The 12,986-nt window shown below is 46.5% G+C and overlaps 1 protein-coding gene across 2 annotated transcripts; it reads left to right on the top strand.

Annotated features, from left to right (window-relative positions):
• The first annotated feature begins 96 nt into the window (after positions 1-96).
• On the top strand, positions 97-12,472 carry nup37 (nucleoporin 37). 2 transcript variants are annotated; one of them, XM_077005390.1, is made up of 10 exons: positions 97-215; positions 777-971; positions 1,372-1,496; positions 1,957-2,029; positions 4,296-4,390; positions 11,177-11,267; positions 11,535-11,716; positions 11,819-11,869; positions 12,048-12,141; positions 12,273-12,472. In XM_077005390.1, the coding sequence occupies exons 2-10, from the start codon at positions 816-818 to the stop codon at positions 12,384-12,386; spliced, it is 981 nt and encodes a 326-aa protein (XP_076861505.1). In that variant the 5' UTR covers positions 97-215; positions 777-815; the 3' UTR covers positions 12,387-12,472. The 2 variants fall into 2 exon arrangements, with proteins under 2 accessions (XP_076861505.1, XP_076861504.1); XM_077005389.1 differs by having other exon boundaries at positions 98-215; positions 771-971.
• The last annotated feature ends 514 nt before the right edge of the window (positions 12,473-12,986 follow it).

Below are 12,986 nucleotides of genomic sequence, written 5' to 3'. Positions count from 1 at the left end.
CATACTGTACACGGGACTATTACGTTACATAATGATTTGTATGTCAGCGAATTTACCGGTTCGCGTGAGCTCCGCTTGCAAGCCGGAAGTAACCCGGAAATTAAAAGCCAGAAACCGGAACTAGACAATAAAATAATTCAATGTTTTGAAGGCGCCTTCTGACATATGCACATTTTCAGGAATTTCGCAGTTAGGAATTTTCACAGTTAAATCAGGCAAGTCAGGCAACTAAAATATTTCTTAGCGCGTAGTATAATTAAAATTAGTAAACCTCCAAAGTCTAACGAAGCATCAGTGTACGTTTAGCTAACTACCTTAGTTCATTTTTCCGGAGATGCTAACTAGCTAGCTTCAGTTAGATCAGCATGTTTGATGTCGAGTCACCAAGACGCAAACAATCACAAATTTATATTTTCAAGCATTTTCCAGTTCGATATTCATCGAGTTGTAAATAATCTCTGGGAATTCTCTATCTTGACTTTGTGTGTGAAGACATTCCCCTGGCGTCTGGTGATGCTTCTGCTGCAGTCTAACGGTCAGATAGGGAGATCAAATAAAACTGCGGTGTTTTTAATGAATCTAGAAACGATAGCGTGGCGTTTGGCGTTGTGTAGTTTCATTTAGAAGCATTCTCTCGTGTTTAAGGTGCTGTTTGAGTCTCCATTACTGAATAATAATCATAATTTATTAATAATAATAATAATAATAATAATAACAATAATTGTTATTAATAATAATAATAATAATTATGTTGCCTTTGTTGGTTTAAGAAACAGGTGAGGACAGCAGCTCGGGGGGTCCAGTCGTGTTACGGGATGCAGGAGTCCGCAGGTCGCGCGCCCACGTACACGGTCTCGTGCGAGGATTACGTGCACGTGGTGGAGTTCAGCCCGCACGACTGTGGGTCCGCCGCGTCGCTGCTGGCCTACGGCGGGAACCAGTACGTGGTGGTGGGCACCTGTCGCTTCAAGGTGAATCCGGCGCCTTCAGGATTCCCACAGCAGTTTTCCAGCCAACGTCTGTGATGCATATTTCAGTGTTTCCTAAACATCTATGTGGCGAAGGTCAATAAATGACATAAATGATGCTAATCCCACCCGTTAGATATAACAGTACAGTGTTGGTGCAGTATATTGATTAAACACTTTTTAAATAGTTTAGCTCAAGTTCAGTGTTTGTTGAGGGAAGTTTAGTTTTTAGGTCAGACTACTGCAGTGCAGTTTAAAAAGGCAAATATGACGTTTTATTGCTTTTCATATATGTCTGTAGTTCTTTTAAAACAAAAGTCTGTGCAAGGGAGGATTTCTGCTCACCTTGTACGTGAGTGAATGAATACCGAATGAATACAGAGATACCTCTGTGTTTGTGAAGGAGGAAGATGTGGACATCGAAGGAGTGGAATTCATCACACTACGTATCTTCATGCATGGGGTTCGTGTTGATACTCTCGCTTGGAGTCCAGAATCCAGACTGGACAAACTGCCCCAGATGATCAGGTGGGGGTTGCTTTATTCACTGCTGGTGTTTCCCTTTTTAACAACACATTGTTATTTTATACCTACCACAAGAATAACCAATATGGTGCAAAATTAAACTAACTTCTATAGAATCTATAATAATATTTCTGCAGTTTTTGTTGTTATTTAACAGTGTCTGGGTCTGCATTGATGTTGAGATGGGGTGTACACTGATTTGCACACTGTGAAAGGAGTGTGTTGTTACAGGCATAAATTATTTTATGTTAAGGCCAGAAACAAATCCTTCATTTAGTTGGTCAGGTTTGGTTAAAATATCATTTGTAAGAAACAGACAATGATTATGAGTGAGATGAGAATTTGGTGTTGTTTATAAAGTTTCATTGACTTGGCATATTCATTTCACAACACACACTGAGACCATCGTCCTTGGAATTTGTCAGATCTTTTTGTTTTATCCTCTTTCTGTGTTTTGTGTTAGATTTTGTACTGCAGCAGCTGACAGGAAGATACGATTGTTCACCTCAGATCTTCAAAGCCGACACGACGTGAAGGTAACCAGCTTACGACCATCAGCAGGGCTTGTGTGTGCGTGCGTGCGCGAGATGATGTTTTTGAGGATATACATCCACTCCTTTCTTCTATATGACAGCACAGGTGTAAAATCCCATTGAGAATCCCTGACACCAAATCGGGTCATGCGTGACTTCACTGCTGTGAGGTGAAGCCCAACCTGAACACCTTTACTTATTCGCCTGCGTGACCAAGCTAAAGGCCGTATGAGTGAAGGAAGGTGAAACGTTGCCTCCACGCTCAGTTAGACTCGCTGGTGGGGTCATTAGGGCAGGACTCCCACTGGTCAGGAAAATGTAAGAGGTCTGTTCTAAACATGGAGAGTCAGGGGGGGTTTGACCTTTTTTTGTCAAGTCATGGAATATCAGAGAACTTTGTCTGAAGCATCTTTTAAGTTTTAGTTGCCTTTTATCAAAAGGTCTTTTTTCACATGTTTCCCATATTGTGGGAGTGGTTGATATAGTTACCCAATTTTTCCACACCCATTAACCAAAGGTGGTCTGCTTTTCCTTTCATTATAGGCCATGGAAATTCAGCTTTTAAGTCAGTGAGTATCATGGAAAAGTCATGGAGTCTGACATTTGACTTAGAGTAGGAACCCTGCTAGGATGAGCTGGGTCAGAACAGACCACAGAGGACCAGGAAACTGGGATCAGGACCTGTTCTGCTTGCAACACTCTCAATCACAGACTGTTTTTCTCATATCATTGACCATTCTAAGAGCCAATACTGTGTACTTGGCTAAGGGAGGGTACAGCATGTACTAAAGGGTGCTTGTAATGTTTTCAGAGGTCAGTCAATTTTTATGTAGGAACATTTTAATGCAAAATTGTTGGTTTATGTAAATAGAAGGTGCCAATAATTCTGGAGAACACTGTTGCCTGATAGGAGAGTTCAAAGCTGCTGCAGAGGTTAAAGGTCATCTACAAAGTAAGGCCTCACATTAGGAGAGTCCTCCTATTAGTACTAGTACATTATTAGTCTTATACTGTCAGTGACCACCCATTGATCCATTGGTGGATGTAAAACAAAAGATTCAACAAAAGAGGTTCAGCAATTCAGACTGTCATACTTACCATACAACAGAGCACCTTCTTGATGACCTTTAAAAGGAGGTATACGGCACAGTTTCAGGACGAATTCATGGGGAGGTTCGTCCAGATCACACAGAGAAATCTTAAACTCTCAGCCATACCATGCAAAGGCGTTAGTATAGTATATAACTCTCTTGATCCTTTGACCATGAGTCTTATGACCACACACCTGCTCTGGACACGAGTTCCTGTTCTCAAGATGCATGTGGGTATTGTGAGCTTCTTGGCTAACGGTTTGCATGTGGTAGCCAACATGTGCTATGAGCTGAGGACAAGCACTGAAGCCAGAAACTTCTGAGGAATTTGGCCACTGCGGATGATAGCCATCAAAATCTTGTGACCTCAGATAATATCAGTATAATATCTGTTTACCACTGCTCAGCTCAAAGGTACTGAATAACAGACCATGTTTGTTTGGTCACATTTCACTGTAGTTTTGGTGTTTTCATCCGTCTTTGATGCTTTTCAAAGGTTAATGAAACAATTATTTTGAGAAACATAACTTCAACAGAGAAAAAAAAAATCAAATCCTGATATGATGTTTCAAATCCTTAAGAAATCTGTTTGAAGTCATAAAGTGCATCAGTACTACATTTATTTTACTGTCAAATCGCTAACCAAAGGGAATTAATCTCTGTGGCTGCCTTTCCTGGTCTGGGCAGGTCATATGAGGTCTGGCTGGAGGGTGTTGTCTCTGGCATGGCCTCAGAGCCCAGCCGGCAGATAGAATGTTCAGCTACGTTTTGTCTTGATCAAAGACTGTCTGCTTAAACACTGATAAGGCAACTATAGGATGCAGGAAGCACGTGGCACGATGTCACCTAGGCCAAGCTCTCGCCACAGACCGGTCAGGGAGGAGATGGGAAGAACACACACCGTGGCAGCTTTGAAAGACTTTTGAAAATCACACAGTTCCAGGATGAAGAGGAGGTGGTGGAACCTCCCACAGGTAGCGCTGCTCCTTCTGAAGGCACGGGAGGTACAGTAGGAGTGATACTGGTGTTGGAACACACCCTCCTGGTGTCATTAGGGAGCGCACGTGCACTTCCACACTCAAACCGTCTGTTAATCTTGACCCTCTCCTTGTCATACACTCTCTCTACTTCTGCGGCTTCCCCAAATCTGAGGTTTTCTTGTTTCCTGTGTTGCCTAGGTGATTGGAGGACACACCAGCTACATCAATCACATAGTGTTCGAGCCCACAGAAGGGAAGCAGATGGCATCGGTCAGTGACGATCACACCTGCAGGTCAGCTGGGGCGTGCACGGGAGCAGGGGGGGCGTGCACTGGAGCATGAGGGGTGTGCACGGGAGCAGGGGGGGCGTGCACTGGAGCGGGGGGGCATGCACGGGAGCTGGGAGGGGGGGGTGTGCACTGGAGTGAGGGGCGTGCAACGCTGTGCTCTGTTCTGCGTTAATGATGCAGAAAGCCCTGACCTTGTTTTCCAGCGTGAAACTGAATGCTAAGCATAACACACCCTGCTGCTGCTGTGTGAGCGCGCTGCCCCCCCCCACAGGCCCGTTTCCTTTAGTAATTGGTTAAACGTGGAAATCCAATCAGTGGTGGAGCCCTTTTCCACCTCCTCGGCGACGGTTACCAAGCGCCTCACCGCGCACGAATCAATCAGCCCCCGAGGTGATTGCTGTTTTCCGTCGGCGCGAGGAACCTGAGCGACTGCTTCAGGAGACTCAGTGCTGCCCTTTTGCGTCAGAGACGTGTAACCGACACACCTGGAAGCTGCCGTGCTGTCGGCCGCCGCTGCCAAAGGCCCCCCCCCCCCCCCCCCCCCCCACCCCCAAACTGCACAACCAGGGAATCAATAACCCCTAATGACTTCAAGGTGGATGGGACTCTAAAAAAAAGGTTTTCTGCTACAGGACGTGGAGCTCCTGGTTCTCAGGGATTGGGAGTGTGAGGAGTGCTGAAGCAGCCGTATCTGTGTGATCTTGGTCATTGGATATGCCAGCGGTGTTCCTGCTGTGCTGTGTGAGCCCTGGTGTAGGTTCAGATGGTTCTGTTCATACTCAACGTTTCCTTTGCGTTTGTGCTGTACGTCTGTGGGTCAAACCCCCCCCACAGTGGCCTTTCACACTTTATGTGGCTGGTTAGTGTCATTATCCTCAGTGCTGTGTACTGTTTCAATGCATCGGGCTTATTTCCTGCTTTAGGAGAGCCAGGAAACACACACATTTACATCAGCGGTGCTGGGACTTTGCTAGTTTTGGATGTTAATATCATACGTGTGTGTGTGTGTGTGTGTGTGTGTGTGCGTGTGTGAAACTACTGTGTGTGTCTTTACTGTTCTTCAGTGTTATTCTGCTGCTCTCTTTAAGCCACGCCCCCTACCTCCTCATTGGCTGCTTCCCTGGGTGCATCAGGGTGTGTCCACGTGTGTATTCACCCTGCGGTTTTCTTTAAGCTCCGCCCCCTACCTCCTCATTGGCTGCTGCTGCGAGTGCATCAGGGCGTGTCCTCGTGTGTACCCGTCCGGCAGCTAAGCCACGCCCCTGCCTCCTAATTGGCTGCTGCTCTGGGTGAATCAGGGTGTGGCCACGTGTGTACCCGTCCTTCTGCTCTCTTTAAGCTCCGCCCCTACCTCCTCATTGGCTGCTGCTCTGGGTGAATCAGGGTGTCCACATGTGTACCCATCCTGCAGCTCTCTTTAAGCCCCGCCCCTACCTCCTCATTGGCTGCTGCTCTGGGTGAATCAGGGTGTGTCCACATGTGTACCCGTCCTGCAGCTCTCTAAGCCCCGCCCCTACCTCCTCATTGGCTGCTGCTCTGGGTGAATCAGGGTGTGTCCACATGTGTACCCGTCCTGCAGCTCTCTTGTCTTTTGGTGCAGGACGGTGGCATTGAGCTTCATCACTGCACAGCTGCGGGCTTCCCTGCTGAGAGTCCCGTCACAAGCATGACAGCAGGACAGTGCTGGTCTACAGCTAGTGCTGATGCTGATTACCTTGATTAGGGCACGAGTCTGGCACAAGGATCTGCCTCCTGTACCACACAGAATCTGTGTGTGTGTTACACGTTTGTGTATGCATGTTTGTGTGTGTGCACATGTGAGTGCACACGTGTGCACGTGTGTGTGCACGTGTGTGTGTGCACGTGTGTGTGGGAGGACTGGGGTGTGAGAGGCCATGGGAGGCCTATAGAGGAAACGTGCACCATGAGTGTCTGGGCCAGAGTAAACAGAGCAGTGCAAAAACACAGGAGTGGACCGTCTGCAGAAAGATTTAAATTCTGTCACGTTGAGAAAATATAGGGCACAAGAGGAAGAGCATGAGAGAGAGTTCTGTAGGGTGGGGGAGGGGAGGAGGGGGAGGGGGAGAGGGGAGAGGGGGGGAGGGGGAGAGGGAGGGAGAGGGAGGGAGGGGGATGGGGGATGGGAGAGGGGGAGGGAGAAGGAGGTGCCTCTGTAGTCAGTTCACACAAATTCACTTTTAATACAAGTGGGGGTAGTCATCTGATCAGTGCTGTGTGTGTGTGTGTGTGTGTGTGTGTGTGTGTGTGTGTGTGTGTGTGCATGCGTGCGCATGCTTATTAGGCAAAACCCTCTAATTTTCCATATTCATTACTGTCTCAGTGTGGTTCACTGTATTTGTGTGAGTTTGAATGTTAGTGTACATGTATTTGTGTATGTGTGTGCGCATGCATTTGTTTGTGCATGTTTGGGGGTACAGTGATACTGTAATGACATTTCTTTGAAGATCTGTGCAGATTTCTTTCTGTTGTGGTAATGTTGAGTTTCTTAGTGTCACCTACAGATGATCTTTGGAACTGCAGGTCACCTGGGGGTACACTGAGTTTACAGAGTTCATTATTACAGAGGAAAGTGCACCTGCCTAATCTGGTTCATGTTGGAACCATGTAGTGTTACGGTAGTGTTACGGGTTATCACCTAGTCCGCCACACATCTGGTTTTGTTTATTTTAAGAAAATGTAGATTATCTTCCTTAGATTTGTCACATTTGTTGTTTTCTTTTCTCAAAAATTTGTACTGATCTTGTAATTGCAACGTTATAAGAAACAAGTGGTTTCACTGTTGTTTTAAAATGGTCAAATTGAAGTTATTGTCTTAACACTTGTCCCATGACTCATGAGTAGCAGAGACCATGATGGCTGTGTAACGTTTATTGTTCTCCTATAAATCCCATCTCAGCATTTCCATCCTGGCAGCCAGGGTTTTCCCATCCCAGATCTGCATCATCATGACGCATTTCCTGCTGTTTCTGTGCGTGACTCCCGCCTTTTCTGTGCGTGACTCCCGCCATTTCTGTGCGTGATTCCCGCCATTTCTGTGCGTGACTCCCGCCATTTCTGTGCGTGATTCCCGCCATTTTTGTGCATGATTCCCACCTTTTCTGTGCGTGATTCCCACCATGTCTGCACAGCCATTTTCCTGCGTCTCAGCTCCTGCATGGTGGCGTGTTGCTATGTCAGCGTTTGGCCCCCACCCTGCTAGCATTCCTTCCCCCATACGCGCACTCTACACCACCCCCCCCACTATGTGGTGCTTGTGGCTGGAGGTTTTTATTTTGTTTCTTGCTGTTGCGTGCGATGGATCTCCCCTGTTTGGCATTGAGGGAAGAGCTTGTGTGGTGCCGTCTGAAACACCCCCCCCACACACACACACACACACACACACCCACACACAGACGCCGCCTCCCTCTCCCACCCCCTCGCCCCCTTCTGCTCTTGCTGGAGCCAGGCAAGCCTCAGAGCTGGGGGGGGTCGACCACGAGTCGTGCACTTGTAAGTGTGAATAGCTGTCAGAATTTTGCGCAGAAGCACCCGGCTGGGTTGCCTACCGGGCTTTGTGCACGGCGTGAGCTGCATTCTTCACGCTGATTCAGACCCGACCCTGCCAGAAAACCTCACTGACGCTCAGTGGGCCTGGGAGACGTTTTGAGCTTGGTCAGACAAAGTCTTCACGCTGACCTCATCAGTCAGCACCACAGCTCTGGTTCCTGATCCCGATCACGTAGAGGTTCCCTCTCCTCGCCTGCCCCTTCTTCTCTGGGGTTTTTTTTGAATTCCCAGAAACCCCTGCAGCAGCAGCGTCCCTTTCGGGGAACCGGTGGTTGTGCTGGTCTGCGCCGCTCTGATGTGGTAAACCGTGAATCCGCTCACAGGAGTGGCTGCACTCTACGTCCAAGTGATTTATTACACCCGCGCGTGAGGCCTCTCGCCGCGGCTGCTCGGGCCTGGCCAGACGGCCTCCTCCACGGCACCAGGGGCCAGATTAAAGAGCGGGAAACCCTCCGAGGCCCCGGACGTGCCCGTTGTCTCCTGCCCGCCGTTTGACCGGCAGCGGCGGAGAAGTGTGGTGGCCTTTGGCGTCAGAGCTGGAGGAGATCGTTGTCTTCCTCGGGGCTCTGCTCTTCAGAACTTCCTTCAGTGGCTTCGTCTTGGGTACCTGTCGGGATTACATCGTGTTGGAGTCTGTTTCTCATACTACGAGAATCTTTTAAGCCTTAATTATTTAAATTAGGGGTGGGACGCGATAAAAAAAAATTTATCGAATTAATCGGAAGCTTTGTAATTAATTAATCGAAATTAATCGCATTTCAGTATTTAACATGAGAAATATTAATTTAAGTATGAATGAATCAATGAACATAATCATAAACTTCGTCATCTTGTTTATTTTTCCACCAGTCTACTACACAGACCAATAGATGAGTGCAGAAAACAGTTCTGAACACTGGAAATTCTGACCAAAAATGTTGTTTAATTTTGGGAGTTTTGCTCAGGATATTGGAAGAATTGAAGTAAATCAGAAGATGTTTTTTAATACCATTTTAGATGGTATATTTTTCTTTAATTTCCCAGGCCTCTGCCACATACATCTCCATAGTGCCTAGAAGTGGTCTTCTGCATGCTCAAAGCAAATGACTGGATCTTCATCATCTATAATATGAGCTGTCACACCAAGATAATTCTTGTTGCTAACAGAGGTGCAGTGATCCCCAGTCAGAGCCAAATTTGTGGCGCTCTTCACAATAACCTCTTTTACTTCCCTTTCCTCATCATCATACAGCTGCTGGATTTTCTTCGACATTGTCATTGTCTTTCTGGGGTGAGTTTCCCAAAACGTTTGTAGTGCTAAGTACTTCGCAACCTCTTATGAAACGTACAAGGTTAAGAAGTACTTAGTGCTACGAACGATTCGGGAAACCCACCCCTGGACGGTAGTTCGTAACTTGCATCAGGTGACGCAATGTGCAGCGCTTCTTGTAAGCATTTATCTTCGACCACAGAGAGCGAACAACACAAATAATATGACGTGTCGTGTATAAACGCGTGCGGAGTCGCGCGCTACGGCCACTCGCGAAACTTTAATCCAGTCCAACAAAGGTAATTTAAAAACCAGGACATTTCCTCACTTAAAAAAAACCCGGGACGCCCTGGACAGGATGTGAAATACGGACATGTCCCGGGAAATACGGACGTTTGTTCACCCTATCGTACTAGGAATACATTTAGCAGCTAAGTGATCATTACTGACCTGCGCGTTAGCCCCAACATGTTTTGCGTTGAGGTGGTAACGAAGGGTGGAAGAGCTCCTGTCATAAGCGAACTCCTTCATACATAAAGTGTAAATAACACTTATTTGTGTTTGTACTTCCATCTGGAAGTTTCTTATATTTAAATTTCCCACCCACCAGCGTAGCCTCTTCAGTCATCTCCATCATGATCTTATTGTGCGTCCATATAATCTGTATGTCTGGAACTCGTGCACTGAGAAACATTCCACGGTGCGAAAGTGTCTCATGCGTTAAAATGCGTTAATTTTTCTAGTGCGTTAATTTTCCTGTAATTAATTAATCGAAATTAACGCGTTAAAGTCCCACCACTATTTTAAATATGTGTCTAGATTTACCAGTGGCATGCTGTTACAATGGAGGAAAATGGTAATGATGAACTTCATAATGTTATTTCCAGAGGTGGGTAGGAACGCGTTACATTTACTCCGTTACATTTACTCAAGTAGATTTTTGGACAAAAATGTACTTGTAAGAGTTTTAAAATGAACGACTTCTACTTTTACTTGAGTAAATATGTGCTGAGAAAAACGCGACTTTTACTCCGTTACAATCGGATTTGCGCCGTGCTACCGTTACTTTCGTTTTGTAAATAATTCGTCTTTTCAGTGAGAAGACTGACCAACGTCTCGGCACCTGAGTATGAGTGACCAATCAAATGAAGCCGGGCAGTCACGTGATCACATATGCAAACTTTCCCCACCGGTAGCAAGAAAGTAACAGAAAAACCTCCCGAGCATCCCTGACCTCATACAGCCAATGTTCACATTATAAACGTGTAAAAGGGACAGTTATATAATGCGCTGTCAGTTGTGTCTGCCAAAAGTGTGGACATTTCAGCCTACAAGAACTCGACATCAAATTAGAGGAAACACGATGCGATGTTTGCCGTATGTATAATTATGTGTAATGCTATATCTCTGAGGCATAATGTTTGTATGACGTAATTATTAAATGTAACGCAGTGCAATACTAAAAACTAGTTCACACTCCGAGTGTACACAACAGAGACCGTGGTACACACTAGCAATATATGATGATTAAGTTTGCTACAAATTGATTCAGTTGGCGTCAAGTTGTAGCTACACGTACTGGCTGACAGTCTCATCAGTTAGTGCCTTTGTGGAACACATTAAAGTTACACAGGCCTAATAATTAAGAACAAAAAAAATAATTTTTATAAATTTTATTTATAATAAATTATTTTTGTTATCATTAAAAGTCATTGTTTCCAGTAATTCAATTTCCCATGATGTAATTTATTGACACGAGACAGTACTCATGCATTTACTCACTACTTGAGTAGCTTTTAATCAAAGTACTTTTTACTTTTACTCAAGTACATTTTTGGATGCATACTTTTACTTTTACTTGAGTAACATTTGGTTCAAGTAACAGTACTTTTACTTGAGTAAAATTGTTGAATACTCTACCCACCTCTGGTTATTTCTACTTTCTGAAGGTGGTGTGTGTTTCCTTGGTGCAGGGTCTGGGACCTAGACGGCAGTGAAGTGGTGTCATTCCGTTTGTGGTCTCCAGGGGTCAGTGTGTGTTGGCATCCTGAAGAGGCCTTTAAGGTGAGCTCCAGCAGCTGTGAGAGCCAGAGAGAGCACCTCCCTTCGTTCTGACGTCAGTGTACTCCTACGAGGTCTTGCACCTAGCCACCACTGTCTGGTTATAAGGATAAGCAGGAGAAGGAAGGGAGAACCTCGAAGCTTGTGGTGCCGTCTTTTTGAGGTTGTGATTCCCTGTGCTGTTAACTTCACGCTGATAACTGCGACGGTGCAGCAGCCGTGACCTCTCGTGCCCAGCGTGCTCAGAAGGGTCTTCATGGTTTCTTCCAGCTGATGGTGGCTGAGAAGAAAGGGACCATCCGTTTCTATGACCTTGTGACTCAGCAGGCCATCCTGTCTCTGGACAGTGGAGACACACCCCTGATGTGTGCTGACTGGTGCCTCGCCAACACCATTAAGGTGGGTGCCGTGGTCGGCAGCGATTGGCTGATCTGGGACATCACTCGCTCCAGGTACGGCCCACGAGTCTTGCGGAACCGGTGATTGTGTTTTGTAGGGTGCAGCAGGATATGATGATTGGGGGAATCGGGGCAATCACTGTGTTGTTCTTGTAGTTATCCTCAGGAGAAGAGGCCGGCCCATTTGGACAAGGCTCGCCTCTTCAGGTAACCATGGCCATACTCCTCACTTAAGCCCTAGACCTAATCATAATCTTACCCATAATCCTAGTCCTAATATTAACCCTAAACCTAGTCCTAATCCTCACCCTAGTCCTAAACCTAACTTTAACCCTTAATCTTAACCAGTAAAGCCAACGATGACTGGTTGTTTATATTCTGTCAGGTGGTCGAGGGCAAATGAAGATCTCTTCTCCACCACTGGCTGTCCAGGAAAGATCAATAGTCAGTTACTTGTACATCATCTTGGTCACTCTCAGGTAAGCAGATCATCGGTTGCATTTTGTTACCCTGTGTGTGTGTGTGTGTGTGTGTGTGTGTGTGTGTGTTACATAAGCCTGTTTGAGAGGATACATCTGTTTATCTAATGTCCTGTTCAATATCACTGCAGCCCGTGATAACTGGCTGGTCCACCGTAGGGGCGGGTCTCAGCTGGCACAGGACCCTCCCTCTTTGCGTGATTGGTGGAGATCGAAAGCTGTCCTTCTGGATGACCGAGATGTGAGCGAGCTTCCCGTATGTCGGACGCCTGCCTCCTGAAGAACGTGTCTATTTTTGTGGCTCATTTCCTCAATAAAGTGTAATTTTTCATGCGCTGTCATTGTGTTTTGCCTCACCAGCATGTTTTCATTCACTGTCCACTCAGGTCTAAACAAAGAGCAGCAGTAATGGGAACTAGTCTTCTGTGAACAACCCCCCCCTCCCCATTTTGTGTCTATGTGCGTATGCTGTGTGCGTATGGTGTTTTTTTTTCTTTCTCGCTCTCCTTCTACGAAACGTCTGCCCTATGCTTCTGTGTGTCCTGCCAAGCTGGTCCGCAGGGTGAGCCAGAGGTCACCAAGCACCTGGGAGCTGATTGGTGTGAGCCAGTCACATGCTCTACAGAACCCCCCCCACCCCCTCGTAGGCCCATGTTTAAGGCCTAGACTTACCCTGCTGCGCACATGCCCCCCCCCCCCCCCCCCACACACACACACACACACCCACCCCAATGGGTGCAGCCACCTTGCACATTTAACCTTACTCATTCATTACAAAAGATGGCACAGAGATCTCGGGCCACTAGAACTGATGTAAAGTAGGACCATCACCACCTGACATGGAG

The sequence above is a fragment of the Brachyhypopomus gauderio genome, chromosome 5 (genome assembly GCF_052324685.1).
Source record: "Brachyhypopomus gauderio isolate BG-103 chromosome 5, BGAUD_0.2, whole genome shotgun sequence".
Classification (NCBI taxonomy): domain Eukaryota; kingdom Metazoa; phylum Chordata; class Actinopteri; order Gymnotiformes; family Hypopomidae; genus Brachyhypopomus; species Brachyhypopomus gauderio.
The sequence above is the reverse complement of the archived record's forward strand: the minus strand, read 5'-3'. Positions and strand labels throughout refer to the sequence as shown.

Coding starts and splice junctions, on each gene's coding strand:
- nup37 (XM_077005390.1), top strand. CDS start 816: ATGCAGGAGTCCGCAGGTCGCGCGCCCACGTACACGGTCTCGTGCGAG. Junction 972..1,371: donor TGGGCACCTGTCGCTTCAAG/GTGAATCCGGCG, acceptor GTGTTTGTGAAG/GAGGAAGATGTGGACATCGA. Junction 1,497..1,956: donor AAACTGCCCCAGATGATCAG/GTGGGGGTTGCT, acceptor GTTTTGTGTTAG/ATTTTGTACTGCAGCAGCTG.